The sequence below is a fragment of the Vicia villosa genome, unplaced genomic scaffold (genome assembly GCF_029867415.1).
Source record: "Vicia villosa cultivar HV-30 ecotype Madison, WI unplaced genomic scaffold, Vvil1.0 ctg.003945F_1_1, whole genome shotgun sequence".
Classification (NCBI taxonomy): Eukaryota; Viridiplantae; Streptophyta; class Magnoliopsida; order Fabales; family Fabaceae; genus Vicia; species Vicia villosa.
The window spans coordinates 106,181-122,283 of NW_026706346.1; the positions used below are offsets into that span (position 1 = coordinate 106,181).

The 16,103-nt window shown below is 38.3% G+C and overlaps 1 protein-coding gene across 1 annotated transcript; it reads right to left on the bottom strand.

Moving 5' to 3' along the window:
- Positions 1-13,283: 13,283 nt before the first annotated feature.
- LOC131641686 (uncharacterized) lies at positions 13,284-15,467 on the bottom strand. Its single transcript, XM_058911983.1, has 4 exons — positions 15,371-15,467; positions 14,507-14,977; positions 13,961-14,386; positions 13,284-13,363 (listed from the first exon to the last, which is right to left on the bottom strand). Exons 1-4 carry the CDS (start codon positions 15,465-15,467, stop codon positions 13,284-13,286), a joined length of 1,074 nt encoding a protein of 357 aa, XP_058767966.1.
- Between the last annotated feature and the right edge of the window lie 636 nt (positions 15,468-16,103).

Sequence of the window (16,103 nt, forward strand, 5' to 3'; positions counted from 1 at the left end):
TGTTGGCAACAAGTCATGAAGTACTTTGTTCAATAGTAAGCAACGAGATGATTGTTCTTGTAACGGCAATGCAAAAAAGGTACGTAGAACTTCTATTGTATGTTAGCTCTACAATCAGGGGAGGGTCGAGCGAGGAGCATTTATTATTTTCGTGACATTCCGCTTGAGCAACACACCTTTGTGGGAGACACACCACTTCTCTACCTAAAACCTTAAGGTGTGGCTATTTGTACAAGCATCTCTTTCAATGCACTGTCACTAACATCAAGATGGCGCAATTTAATCAATTTTCCCATGTCCTCGGGCAATTCAGTGAGCCTTTTACAACATCCCAACAACAAGAACTGTAGATAGTAAAGTCTGCATGTTTCAGAAGGTAACCTTTCAATATCAGTGTGAGAAATATTTAAGTACTGCAGGTATGACAAATCTCCAATAGACATGGGAACCATGGTGATACTCCTGTAGATTGACAAAGACAACACACGTAATTGTGTCATTGTTGGCAACAAGTCATGAAGTACTTTGTTCAATAGTAAGCAACGAGATGATTGTTCTTGTAACGGCAATGCTAAAAAGGTACGTAGAACTTCTATTGTATGTTAGCGCTACAATCAGGGGAGGGTCGAGCGAGGAGCATTTCTTATTTTCGGGACATTCCGCTTGAGCAACACACCTTTGTGGGAGACACACCACTTCTCCACCTAAAACCTTAAGGTGATAGGTGAGTGGATTCTCCCACTTATATATGATGAAGTCACCATATGCATATCCAATGTGGGACTATTATCCACACTCACACTTGTATTTATTCTCAACACTCTCCCTCAAGTGTGAGTCTACAATGCTCCCCCTCCATGTGGAAAATCCTCTTCCACATACACTTGTATCCGTTGAATCTTCAACTATATGTATCTGTTGACTCTTTTCAACTACGAGTAAGCTGGTCCCTCTCTCGAACTAAAGGCTCGTGATACCATTTGTTAGCGCAACATCGGGGGAGGGTCGAGCGGGGAGCATTTCTTATTTCCGGGACATTCCGCTTGAGCAACACACCTTTGTGGGAGACACACCACTTCTTCACCTAAAACCTTAAGGTGATAGGTGGGTGGGTTCTCCCACCTATATATAGTCAAGTCACCACATGCATATCAAATGTGGGACTATTATCCATACTCACACTTGTATTTATACAATTTATCAAATTTATCAAATGAGTCATATAATCCTCTATTGTATGACAAATAAAGTACACTTTCACGTATCATGTGTTCGTCCAACCTTATATAATAATATTGAGATGAAACCCTTGTAGAAAAATCACGAATGAAGTTATGCATTTCAAAGTTTTCTTCCCTATCATTGAGAGATCGTCGTTGTATCAATGATCTTGATACTAGCACATCAAAGTATTCTTCTCCAACTTCTTCCAAACTTTCCTGACCTGTTATCAATTTAACTAAGTTTTCTGCAATCCACAATTGAACTACCATTTTTTTCTAAGATGGCATTCTTTTAATAAATAGAGCAATATGCAAAGCAACATTTTAAAGGAGGCCAAAGATAACTGTAGCTCGATTCTATAGCAGCATACACCTGATTTTTCAGTCCGAAATAGTACTCTGTAGCACTTCAATCCAGTCACTTGGGGACAACTTGTCGAAAAGAAGAGCCCTAACTTCTATTGTAGCTAATGGTAGTCCATCACACTTGTTGCTGGTTGTTACTGTTAGGAAATGTGTTTCAATCGAGAGGACCGAGGCTGGAATCGTGAATGGAATCACTTTCCTTAAAGTATTTCAAGCACTCCCGAATGTCTTAGAGTTTTGATGCAGGAATACCCAGGATAATTCAGCCTTATCGAGCTTGCGCAAGATACTATTAAAGTAACACACGGCCGAAGGCCGGCCGTCGCCCGCCGGATCAAGTGCCGTCTACAAGCCGCCACTAGCGCCTCTACGCCCACGCCCCGGACCCGGAGTCGGAGCCGGTGTCGACACCGACGAGTGGTTGTAGGATTGAGACAAGTGGCATAATGCTTGGGACCACCACATTTGTCAATGTGGCACTTTATCCTCTTTTGTCCTTTTGTTGAATTAATATTATTAACTCTTTATAAAGACTTTGAAAATGAGTGAATCTTCCAATGTGGGACTTTATTGCATGCATTTATTAGCATTTACTCATTTTCACCACTTTGTCATTTTAGAACACATTTGTAATAAATTACAACAGTTACATGATCGAAATGCATATCTAGAAAATAAAGACCACCAATCTTCAGATTCCAGAAGTTTCAAACGGTGGACAAAATATAATGTTAGCATGGATCTTGCAACTCTTTCATCCCGCGTTGTTTTTTTTTTAAAAGCAAGATACTATTAAAAAGGAGAACCCAAGTTCTCGGAGCACAATACACAAGAGAATGAGCAAACATCCCGCGTTGTTATGACGATCCTACCTTCGGTTTTTACAGCATTAAAGATGTCCATGAAATATATCCAATCATCAGATTTTGTATCCCACACATCATCCAATACTAGCACAAAATTTGAAGTGCTTAAAATTTGCTGCAGCGATTCTAATAGAAGATTTGGATATATGGCAGTCATGTCATTGGTGTCATTTAACAGATAATAGAGAAGATGATATTGACTAATATGCCAGCTGTACTTCTAGTTTGGTTGTTAGTTAGTTATATTTTCAGTTAGGTTTGTTACACTTCTTAGCTTACTATATATTGTGTAACCACTGTAACTGATACTCAATCAATGAATAACAGAATTACTTTCTTCTTCATTCAACTTCTTCATTTCCATGTTGATAGTAAGGAACTCAAGGTTATCATCAATGGAGTTCACCATTGCTTAGATGGTATCAGAGCAGGTTCGACCTGCTCTGTTTCCGCTGCGTACGATTGTTGAATCCTGTTCTTCTTCCTCATTGAATTTCTATCTTCAGTGATTGATCCTTCTTGAATCAGGTTTGCGTTTGATTCTTCTTGAATCAATTTTATATTCGATTCCTTTGTGATTGATTCTCCTTGAATCAATTTTGTATGTTTCGATTCTTTCTCGAAACTGTAGTCTTGATTCAATTCCTTATTTCGATTCTTTCTCGAAATAGTTTGTTATAGTCTGTTATTCATTGTTCTTGAACCCTAACCATGACGAGAGGTGGTGGTACTAGTGGCGGCGTTCAAGCTATTGATACTCTTGATCCATATTATGTCCATCCATCAGAAAACTCTGGGACTGTGTGTGTGACACCAGTACTATCGGGGGAAAATTACCATGCTTGGTCTATGAAAATGAAGAGAGCATTGGCAATGAAGAACAAGTATCAATTTGTTGATGGATCCATAGAAGTTCCAGATGTTAATGATCTCAATTTCAGAGCATGGCAGAGATGCAATAATCTGGTGCATACTTGGATTATCAATTCTATCAATCCATCAATTGCACAAAGTGTTGTGTTTATTGATAATGCAATTGACATGTGGAATGATCTCAAAGATAGGTTTATGAGAGGTGATAGAATTCGTGTTGCTCAGTTGTACCAAGAAATTTCAAATCTGAAACAAGGAACAAACAAGGTTTCAGATTATTTTACTGCATTGAGAAGTCTTTGGGAAGAATTTGATCAATACAGACCTATGCCTAACTGTACCTGCAGAGTAGCTTGCACATGCTTAGCTATGAGGGATAGTCGAGCATATAGAGCTGAAGACAGAATCATTCAATTTCTAATTGGGTTGAATGAAGAGTATCATGGAGTAGTTTCTCAGGTTTTGCTAATGGATCCCTTGCCTCAGATAAACAAAGTCTTTTCTATGGTAATGCAGCAAGAAAGAAAGATATGTGGAGGTGTCAGCATTGGAAATAGTTCTGTTGATGATAATTCAGGCATGGTGAATGCAGCAGAATCCAATAAACAGACAGGCAATGGAAGAGGTAGAGGGACCTTCAATGGAGGTGGCCAAAGGGGAGGTCATGGATCAGGCAGAGGAAGAGGAAATGTTAAAGTCTGTACCTATTGTGGAAAAACAGGTCACATAATAGATAGTTGTTACAAAAAGCATGGATATCCACCAAGCTTTGGAAGAGGAAGTGGCAATAATTCTTATGCAAATCAAGTAGCTGCAGAAGAACCAGCTACTAAGTGCACTACTGAAGCTTCTACAAGTGACAACATGACTCTCACTAAAGAACAATATCAGAACCTGATGAATTTGCTTGAGAAGAGCACTAGCTCTGTCAACTTAACAAAAGGAGGTAACTCTTTCCTTGCTAATTTTAGATGCAGTAGTAAGTCCAATTGGATTATGGATACTGGGGCCACACACCATATTTGTCAGGATCTTAATTGGTTTGTGACATATGGTGATATTAAACCTTTAATTGTTAATCTACCTAATGGAAGTTCTATAACTTCAAAAGTGTGTGGTAGTGTGAAACTGTCCAGCCAGCTTACCATAGAGAATGTCCTTTACTTGCCTCAATTTGAAGTAAACTTGATTTCAGTTTCAAAACTATGTGCAGACCAAGACTGTCAAGTTGTTTTTGAGACTAATCAGTGTGTGATACAGGCAAAGAAGGATTTGAAGAGGATTGGTTTGGCTAAAGCAGTTGATGGTCTCTACTACTTAGGAGCTAATGAGCCACATAAGGAGATCAGTTGTGCAGGACAAGTTTCAAGCATTGCAGTCAATAGAAATAAGATAGACAATGGAGTTTTATGGCACTTGAGGCTAGGACATTTATCTTTTGACAGAATGAAATGTATGAAAGGTGTATATAGCTATATTTCTGATAGTGTGCATAGTGCTTGTGATGTATGTCATCTATCTAGACAGAAAATATTGCCATTCCCAATCAGTAATAAAAATGCTTCTCATGTGTTTGAGCTAATACATTTAGACATTTGGGGTCCTTTCAACACTGTTTCTGTTCATGGTTTTAAATATTTCCTGACTATTTTGGATGATTATAGTAGACATGTTTGGGTTGTCATGATGAAATCCAAATCAGAAACTTCTCAAAGAGTTAAAGAGTTTGTTTCAATGGCAGAAAATCAGTTTGAGAAAAGAATAAAAACCATTAGAAGTGATAATGGTCTAGAGTTTATCATGCCATCTTACTATGCTTCTAAAGGTATAATACATTAGAGGAGTTGTGCTTATACTCCACAACAAAATGGCAGGGTGGAGAGAAGGCACCAACATATCCTGAATATAAGCAGAGCTCTTATGTTTCAGGCTGGATTGGCAAAGAAATATTGGTCCTATGCAGTGCTACATTCAGTGTTTCTCATGAATAGAATCCCCACTAAGCTGCTTCACAATAAATCTTCCTACGAGCTTATGTACAATGAGTTGCCTAATCTCACTTCTTTGAGAGTTTTTGGATGCCTTGGCTATGCCTCTACTCTACCAGCTCATAGACACAAATTTGACCCTCGAGCAAGGAAATGTGCTTTCCTGGGATATAAGTCAGGTATGAAGGGTTTTGTCCTTCTTGATCTTTCTAATCATGAGATTATTGTTTCTAGAAATGTCAAATTCTTTGAGCTAGAATTTCCATGCCATGCCAATTCTACAGACACACCTCATCAAATTTATGTTCCTTCACCTGCTGAGAATTTAATTCCTATTGACCCTAGTCCTCATGATAATATGAGCATCTCTGATATACATGTTGAATCTCCTCTATATAGTGATTCTCCTACAGCTAAATCTGAATCTTTAGATCACACTGATTCCACACAACCTATTGTGCCTAATAGAAATATCAGTCCCTTAGAATCTCCTGCTCCTATTGCTCTTAGAAAATCTAGCAGAAATACTGCTCCCCCAGCACATTTGAAAGATTACATTTGCAGTTCTAACACTGCTTCTTCATGTCAGTATCCTATCCAAGACTATCTCTCTTGTTCTAACATTTCACCATCGCATCAGGCCTATATACTAGCCCTAGCATCTGAAACTGAACCTACCAACTATTCTATAGCTTCTAAAGACCCTAGGTGGATTCAGGCTATGGAAAGTGAAATTGATGCCCTACATAGCAACCACACTTGGGAATTTGTGGATCTTCCCCCAAATACATCTACTATTGGTAGCAAATGGGTTTACAAGATCAAAAGGAAAGCGGATGGTTCCATAGAACGCTTCAAAGCCAGGTTGGTCGCTCAAGGGTTCACTCAGACTGAAGGCCTTGATTATTTTGAAACCTTTTCTCCAGTTTCCAAGCTCTCTACAGTCAGGGTTCTACTTGCTCTTGCATCAATTCACGACTGGCATTTACATCAACTTGATGTTAATAATGCCTTTCTTCATGGGGATTTACATGAGGCAGTTTACATGAAGATACCTCAAGGGGTTACTCCTTCTAAACCAGGGCAAGTCTGCAAGCTAATTAAATCTCTATATGGGCTAAAACAGGCAAGTAGGCAATGGTTTGAGAAACTTACCAAATTTTTTCATTCTCAAGGGTTTGTTCATGCTCATGCTGACCATACACTCTTCATCAAAGCTGATTCCACCTCTTTCACAGCTCTTCTTGTGTATGTGGACGACATTATCTTGGCAGGTACCTCTTTGCAAGTTTTTGATGAGTTAAAAATAGCCATGAACAAAGCTTTTCGCATAAAGGATTTGGGCCAACTGAAATTTTTTCTTGGACTTGAAGTGGCTCGATCCTCCTCTGGGATAACATTGTGTCAACGGAAGTATTGTTTAGACCTTTTGAAAGATGCAGGTCTCATTGGTTGTAAACCCGTATCGACACCTTTGGACAGTACCACACGCTTGTCACATGATTCTGGTTCAGCTTTTGCTGACGTTACTGCCTATCGTAGACTTGTTGGCCGTCTAATCTATTTGACAACGACACGTCCTGACATTGCTTTTGCAACACAGCAACTCAGTCAATACATGAGTGCTCCTACTGAATCACATTACAAAGTAGCTTTACGCGTTCTTCGATATCTCAAAAGATCTCCCGCTCGTGGCATCTTTCTCTCTCACTCTTCTGAACTTCAAATTCTTGGTTTTAGTGATGCTGATTGGGGTGGCTGCATTGACACACGCAGATCTGTTTCCGGTTATTGTTTTTTCATAGGCAAGTCGTTGGTCTCCTGGAAATCAAAGAAGCAAGTGACTGTAAGTTGTTCATCTGTCGAGGCTGAATATCGGGCACTAGCTGCTGCTACTCGTGAACTTCAATGGATGTGTTTTCTTCTCCAAGATCTCAAACAACAACCGTCTCGTCTTCCTGTTCTCTACTGTGATAATCAAAGTGCTTTGCATATCTCGGCCAATCCTGTTTTTCACGAACGTACTAAGCACTTGGACATTGATTGTCATCTTGTTCGAGAAAAACTTCAGGCTGGTCTCATGCGCCTCTTGCCGGTTCCTTCCCATGCACAGGCTGCGGACGTGTTTACTAAGGCCCTTGGTCCTAAACCATTCTTCAGTTGTTTGTCCAAGCTTGCCTTGGTAGATATCTACCAACCTCAAGCTTGTGGGGGGGTAACAGATAATAGAGAAGATGATATTGACTAATATGCCAGCTGTACTTCTAGTTTGGTTGTTAGTTAGTTATATTTTCAGTTAGGTTTGTTACACTTCTTAGCTTACTATATATTGTGTAACCACTGTAACTGATACTCAATCAATGAATAACAGAATTACTTTCTTCTTCATTCAACTTCTTCATTTCCATGTTGATAGTAAGGAACTCAAGGTTATCATCAATGGAGTTCACCATTGCTTAGATCATTTCCTTTTGTTTTGGAAGATTTAAGACTTTTAGAATTAACGTTATCATCATTGATAGATTGTGAAGTGAAAGACGGAAGAATGGTTTCATAAACACTCAATTGATCAAATTTTTTTGAGATATCTATCCACAGTTTTAATTCAAATTTTCTCTTAATTTGAGGATTGTTGTAAAGGTATTTAGCTAGGGTTGTTTTACCAATCCCTCCCATACCAACAATGGAAATCACTCTTGTTTTACTATCACCATCACTACTAGACAACAATAGATCTTTAAGTTTCTGTTTATCACTTTCTCTTCCATAAATAGAAAATTCATCATACAAAACAGTACTGGAATTGGAAAAAGTTGGTTCAACAATTTGTTCTCCCGAACTCAAGCTTTCTAACAAGACATCCATAAAATATGAGATAAGGGTTTCTCCTACAATATCCTCCATTCTTAACTTTGCAAGAAGAAGAAGAAGAACAGTGTGCAATGTGTAGGTATAATAAAACTACGATTCACACTCGTTGACTTTAGTAATTCTCCATTAACGTGTAGGAGTAAGAGAAAACAACTTCATTGGTGGCCATTACTTCATCATGGTGACTCGGTCATGATTAGAAAGGAAATAATTACAAAAACAATTTGTAATTTGTAATTTTTTTCAAAATATTTAGGATATAGATTAATAAATTCATTAAAAAAATATATTAATCCTTCATTTTTCAATAGATATCTTTGTAAGGTAACTTAGAATGGATGAGAGGTTTAAGATGACTACCGTAAAAAAGGCTTTTGGCATGGTGATTCATGTCTCCATTAATTGTAGGAGGGTACTTGTAAGATTAAAACTCAAACGCTCAAGTATTTATTTGACAATCCTAATGACAAGAATCACCCTTAACCTTAGGTTGTAGCTAGCTTTAATTTTCGTTGTGTTCTCTATACGAATCCCTATGAGTTCTTCGTGCCCTAGCTTTTTCTCTTCTCTCTGCTTCTTCTCCAAATTTCAATCATATAAAAAATAAAATTCTCTTCCTTCTTTTCTATTTTTACCCATAGGACCCCTAACATGGTTTTGGGTGAGTATGCATATCAGAGGTAGACGCACAGAAGTCACAGGTCGACGCATGGTTTGTGGAAAAATATTTGAAACATTCTGCCTCACATGAACTGACCTATGAGTTAACGCAGAAAAGTCATAGGTCGACACATGCTGTGTGGAAAAATATTTGAAACATTTTGCCTCACATGCACTGACCTATGCATCGATACACACACACACATTCACCGACCCAATGGCCGATGCACAAAAGTCATGAGTCGACGCAAGCTGTGATGAATCAACACCAAACCTCACTGCCCTGTGTAAGTCGACTCATAAAGTTCAGAGGTCGACCTGTCACTTAATTCTGGGCATTTTTGTGCACGAATTTTCTAGATCTTGCTATACACGCATAAAAATACATTCATGCACTCATTTCAACAAAACTTTGAAACCTGAAAGACACAAAATTACTTCTCATCTTCATTCTTTCTCTTGTTCATTCATCAAATACACGTAATCATTTTTGCTTGAGTGGTCATAGATTAAGAGTGATAACATCCAAGGTTAGGAATTTGTAGATTCCGATTGGGGTTTTGTCCTCCAAGATCAGATTGATTTAGGAGTTTTTGACAAGAGGCATTGGATTCGATTCAGCTGAGTGAAAGCCATGAAGAATGATGGCTTCGGTCAAAGGAGTAACGGTAGAGAGATGATCAATCAAAGTTCTTGGGTGACAACAATTTACGATTGCAATTCAGCCGAGTGAAAGCCTTGAAGAACAGTAAAGTTTTGTCAAGAGAGTAGCAATTGTCAATTAGTCTAAGTGTTAAATTGTGATACAAAACTGCTTTTGAATAGAGAATTGCAATTGTCAAATTGAAATTGGATTTTACAATCAACCACACTTAGATCACATTGACTTGTTAACTATTGTACGCCAAGTGTTTGTTGATTTGCTTGTGCAACAAATTATTTGCACAATACGTGTTTGATAAATTGCCTTAGCAAATTTATCGATCTTATTCTCATTGGAAGTAGGTGATTAAGTGTAACCATTCAAACGAATATTATTTTGAAAAACATATTGATTCGATTTTTCAAACTCTTTAACATACAAACTTTCTTCATGGTTGTAGCATATCCGATCCTACGAATAGCGGTTCGGAATAGACTAGAGTCAATTCAGGGATGCTTCTGTTAATCAAAAGTTTTTTAAAACTCCATGAAATTTATGTGGATATATTCACCCCCTCTAGCTCATTAGCCTATCGCTTAACACATGCATGTTAAAATTAGGTATATTTTCCTCTTATCCCAACTTTAGATCCACAAGCATGACAACAAGTAGGATCGAGGCTTCCCCTTTTGATTAGTCTTTTGCATTCATGTTTCTTTTTCTTTTCAACTTTCAAAACATTTAATAAACAACAATGAGAGTCACACTACCACGAGCTTTAAGCAATGGAAAAGAGTGAGCGGGTGTAGTCCCTACCTCATTCTTCTTTCGTTCATAGTCTTTGGTGTGATTCAACTCATAAATCCTTCCCTTAAAAAACACCCAACAAAACACATAAAACACCTAACTAATGTTTATGTGAAGCATACTTCCACGAGCCTTAAGTGATGAAAAGGGTAAGCGGGTGTAGTCCCTACATCACGTTTCTTACATCCATAGTCTTTTGTGTAATTCAATTCGTAAACATTAATAAATTAGAGATGCGATGAAAATCCTTGTAGTGAGATCTACTTATCAATATCTACAATAAAAAAACACTAACCAATTTAAGTTTCTTTTGATTTTAAGAACATGTTAAATCCTTTCTACGAAAATTGCGTGAGTCTCCCAAGGTCGAGCAGCAGTAGCATACGAAATTGCCATTGTTTATCCAAAAAACACAAACATATAAAAAAATGTGAGTCGAACTATGACGCTCTGATTCCTTGAAAGAGATACATAGGCATTAGGTCATGGGGCCTAAGCGAGCACACCTATTTAATAAATTTGTTTTCCCAGTATTTTCTTTTCTTTCTTTTGCATGCATTCCCTTTTAGATTTAAGTTTTAGACTCATAGTTTTATTAGAACAGACAAGAGTGGATCCCGTCGAGTACGACAGACGTGAGGGGTGCTCATACCTTCCCCTCACGTAACTGACTTTATTACCATCTTCTCTTGGTCACGATGACCATGTTCTTTCAGTCCTTTAGGTTTAGTTAGTGTTTCCTTTCCCTCTCTCGGGGATAAATAACATTGATGGCGAATCTTCCTTTTGCCACTTTTGCGCCTTCAAGTGAAAGTTCGAGATGCGAAATTATCCAGTTGAAGAGAGTCAATGAAGGTACAAATGTATGTGTAAGAAAGAGCTTTCAATTGAGGGGGACCATTGTGGATAGACTCGCACTTCAGGGGAAGTGTTAAAAAAAATTACAAGTGTGAGTACTGTGAGAATTTTGAACATGTGACCTCAAGCACAAAAGGGGATGAATTGTGTTTTTTGAAAAGTACGTGTGGATAATTTTCCTTTTCTCGATTAAGATCGCACCCTTAAGACTATAAGCGACCATCACGACCACTTACAAAATAATATTTTTCTCACAAATAACATTTCACTCTCAAGAACTAAGGCAACCAAAAATGAAGAAAGAAAACTTATAGAGAGAGAAAGATAGAACTTAGAGAGATAAATTACGAACAAATATGAAAATGTTGAAAATTGGCGTGATTTCAAATGAATGAGACCTCCCTTTATATAGTAGTTGGAATCACCAAAGAAGGAAAAAATCCACGGGTCTCATTAACTATTTGGGAAAATACCCTTTTTCGTCCTTTAACTTTGGCTCGGGGTCCATTCTGGTCCCTTATCTTTTAAAAAGTGAAAATCAATCCTTCAAGTCTTAAAAACGGAGCACATTTGTCCCTTCCATCCATTTAGAGAAAACGGCCGTTTGATTCTGCATACGTGGCACATGACATGGATCTTCTATTTCATTCTCCCTTGTTCCCCCAAAATTTGCCCTAGCCGCGTCCAGAATTGTGTTTAGGGATAACATCAATTGGTTTCTTCGTTCAAATCGTCCTCTATGAAACATCAAGTTAGGGATTTAGGGATAACATCAAGTTTCAATTCGTCCTCCATGAAACAGAAATGCGAAGATAGTATGAAAACCAGTTCTTTTACGGGGGAGAATCTTCCATGGAAACCAAGTTGTCACTGTGGATATACAGCTACTCTTCGCAAGTCATCAACGTCGAAGAGCTATGGAAAATATTTTTGGGGTTGTTCTCATTTTAAGGTATGTTTGTATTTTCGGGGTTGTTCTCATTTTATCTCCATTGTTCATTTCCAACTGTCCTTTGTAAAATGCAGGGAAAAAGGCAACCTAGGTATGGGTTTTTTGAATGGTTTTATGAGGATGTTCAAGATGACAAAGGTCAAATTATAATGTCCAAATTGGAAAGTTATCAAAAAAATTGGATGATGCAACAATGGAGATTGAAAAAGTAAAGCTGACAAATGAAGAATTAAGGAAGGAGATAAACAAGATTATGAAGTTGAAAAAAATCTGGATGTTGTTTGTTATTTTAGGTGCAACATTTGTGATTATGTTCATGATGAAATGAAATGCTTAATTTTCAGTTACAATGAAGTGAGAAATATTGTATTGTAATTCTTCATCTATTGTAATGTAATGTTTAAGCTATAATGAAGTGGGAATTTTTGTTAATTTCAGTTGTCACATTTTTGTTAAGTTCAATCCAATTGTTGTAACATTGCAACACTTAGTTTCAGTTTAATCCTATATTAACATTGCAAAAGTAACATAAAAGAATAATTGTTAAAGTAACACACTTAATTTCAGTCAATAGTGCCTTAACATTGCAAAAGCAACACAAAATTCCAGTACACAAATTGACTTTCAACATGAAAATAAGCAACACTTAAGATAACCTTGTTCAACATGACTTTCATAACCAGTACCACAAAATGACACAAATTCAACCTAAGATACATAAGCATAACATTAGATGGTTCCAAATATGAGTTAAGACCATTACACAAAATGACATCAGTACAAACTAAGATACATTAGCATAACATTAGACAGTCCTCCTAAATTTTTTTCTTGGGTGTTGTCCTCTTGGTTGGTGTTGTTCTCCTTGTAGTTGGGCCAATCATATTCTTGGCAGCACTTAGTCTTGTAGTTTGTCCAGGGGGAACAAAAGGTGTTGTTGGTCTTCTAACACCTAACTTTGCTGGCCTCATAGTTGTCTTCTTGGATGATTGAGTAGATTTCTTGGATCCTTGTGCAGATGCAGGCTGAGACAGGTTCACAGCAGGTTGAGACACAGGTTGAGACAAGTTCACAGCAGGTTGAGACACAGGTTAAGAAGCAGGCTGAGTTGCTTGAGTGTTTGGTGTCTGTTGAGTAACACTGACATCATGAGTACCTTGAGTACTCTGAGTAATCTTACATGTTGTTTTGTTGTGTCCCGATTGCTTGCACCTTGAACATCTGATTGCCAGAAATAACATGACCAAGGAAACTAACTTCATGCAACCAAAATTCACACTTAGACAACTTGGCATACAACTGCTTCTCTTTCAGAACTTGCAACACAATTCTCAAATGCTCTTCATGCTCTTCTTCAGATTTAGAGTAGATAAGAATGTCATCAATGAATACCACCACGAACCGATCCAAGTAAGTATGAAAAATACGGTTCATGTACTCCATGAATACTCCCGGCGCATTAGTGACACCGAAGGGCATCAACGAATACTCGTAGTGTCCATACCGAGTCCTGAACGCGGTCTTCTGAATGTCATCTTCTTTTACTCTAATCTGGTGATATTCGGATCTCAAATCAATCTTAGAAAACACACTAGCACCCACTAACTAATCCATCAAGTCATCTATTCTTGGAAGTGGATATTTGTTCTTTATCGTCACTTTATTCAACTGCCGATAATCAACACAAAGTCTCATACTCCCATCTTTCTTCTTTACAAGCAATACGGGCGCTCCCCACGGCGATACACTTGGTCTTACAAACTTCTTCTCAAGCAATTCTTCTAATTGCTTCTTCAATTCAGATAACTCGGATGCAGACATCCTGTACGGTGCCATAGAAACAGGTCTGGTACCAGGTACAAGATCAATCGTAAACTCAACTTCTCTTTCTGGAGGTACATCAGGAATGTCATTAGGAAACACTTCATAAAATTCTCTCACCACCTTTAAATCATCAATTCGAACTTGATTCTCGAAAGACAAGGACGCCATCAATGAGAACATTTGCGCTTCGTCTTGCATCAGTTGCTTCAATTGCTTACCAGTCAACAAACCAACTCCTTCTTCTTTAAGAGAAGAAAATCTCACTTTGTTGTTAAAACAATTGATATGAACGTAGTTGCGTTTCAACCAATTCATACCCAAAACCACATCCAAACCAACAAGCGGTAAACACACAAAGTCAACAACAAAGTCCCTATCAAAGATTGACAGAGGACAATCCAAACACATTAGAGAAGTAGTCACCGTTCCCTTAGCGGGGAGTTCGACAACCATTTCTCCATTCATAGCAGACAAAGTAAGACCCAATCTTTTCACACAATCAGCAACAATAAAACAATGAGTGGCACCGGTATCAATAATAGTAATTAAAGGAATGCTATTAATGAAACAAGTACCTCTAACAAGACCGTCCTCACTAGATGTCTGAGTGCCTGACAAAGCGAACACTTTACCACCTACAGCTGTCTTCTTTGGCTTCTGACACTGGCTATCAAAATGCCCCTCCGCACCACAGTTAAAGCAAACAACATCCTTATGCTTACAATCAGATGACATGTGTCCCGTCTTACCACAACGATAACACCTCTTCACATCAACAGTACAAGCATTGCTCTTATGACCAGGTCGACCACATTTGAAGCATATAATCCTAGCAGGAGCATCTCCCCCACTAGTCTTATGACCATGAGTAATTCTTTGCTTCCCTTTACCAGCATCATACGGTTTCTCGCGGCTTTGTTGATTCTTGCCCCTCTTCTCATTAATAACACGATAATGAGCATTGTTGTCCTCCTCATAAATCCGACAACTATCCACCAAATCAACAAAAATACGGATCTTCTGGTAACTAACCGCTTTCTTGATTTCTGGACGTAACCCATTCTCAAACTTGATACACTTGGAAAACTCACCATTCGCACCATTATAGTATTGGTAAAACTTAGCCAGCTCACCAAACTTAGCAGCATACTCCACAACAGATTTGTTCCCTTGTTTCAGCTCAAGGAATTCAATCTCCTTCTTACCACGGACATCCTCAGGAAAGTATTTCCTTAAGAACTCCATGCGAAACGCAATCCAAGTGATCTCCTCACCATGAGCCTCCAACCTCCTACGGGTCTCTAGCCACCAATCATCCGCTTCCTTAGCCAGCATATGAGTGCCATATCTAACCTTCTGTGCAGGAGTGCAATCCATAACACGGAAGATTCGCTCGATCTCCTTCAACCAATCAAGAGCACCATCGGGATCATACGTACCCTTGAACACTGGCGGATTCTCCCTCTGGAAAGTTGCCAAACTACGAGATCCAGCATTCTCGTCAGCATTAGGTTGGTTCTGCATAGCCTGAGCCATCGCTTCCAAAGCAGCAGCTATCGTAGCGTCATTCCTCCCAGCCATAGCGTCACTACAACACAAAAACACTTGGCCGAACAAGACCAACCAGGCTCTGATACCACTAATGTAACACCCCAATTCTACCCGTGGAATTTACTTAAAATCAGAGTATAAAAATTCACAAAAATAAACAATTGAGGTATCACATATTCATCCTCAATGACAAATCACCTCGTCGCATAAGCGAATACATAGCATTCACCAAATACGGAAGAACCGACAACATCAAAATAATAGACTTTAACATGAATTCAACTTCCAAAGAAGTGCAACGGAAACTCAACAATTAGTTCAAGGATTCATAGCATCTTAATTCAACAATTAACACAATTAAAGTGGCAATCTCAAATAAACAACTCAAGTATTTGCCAAAACATAATAAATCAATAACAAGTAAATTAACGCGTTCGTCCCCCCCGAGTGCTACGTATCAGAGCGACAACGACTCAAGACCAACTCGGCTAACCTCTTCTCAATGCGATTCACCTGCACGTTACCAATATAAAGATAACGGCGAAACAAAGAAAGGGTGAGATATCAATTCATATAATCGAGCGCATGATAAATTATATATTAGAAATTAGACATATTCAG

Coding starts and splice junctions, on each gene's coding strand:
- LOC131641686 (XM_058911983.1), bottom strand. CDS start 15,467: ATGGCTCAGGCTATGCAGAACCAACCTAATGCTGACGAGAATGCTGGA. Junction 14,387..14,506: donor TGAGGACGGTCTTGTTAGAG/GTACTTGTTTCA, acceptor CTATGAATGGAG/AAATGGTTGTCGAACTCCCC. Junction 13,364..13,960: donor TACGATTGATCTTGTACCTG/GTACCAGACCTG, acceptor GGTTGCATGAAG/TTAGTTTCCTTGGTCATGTT.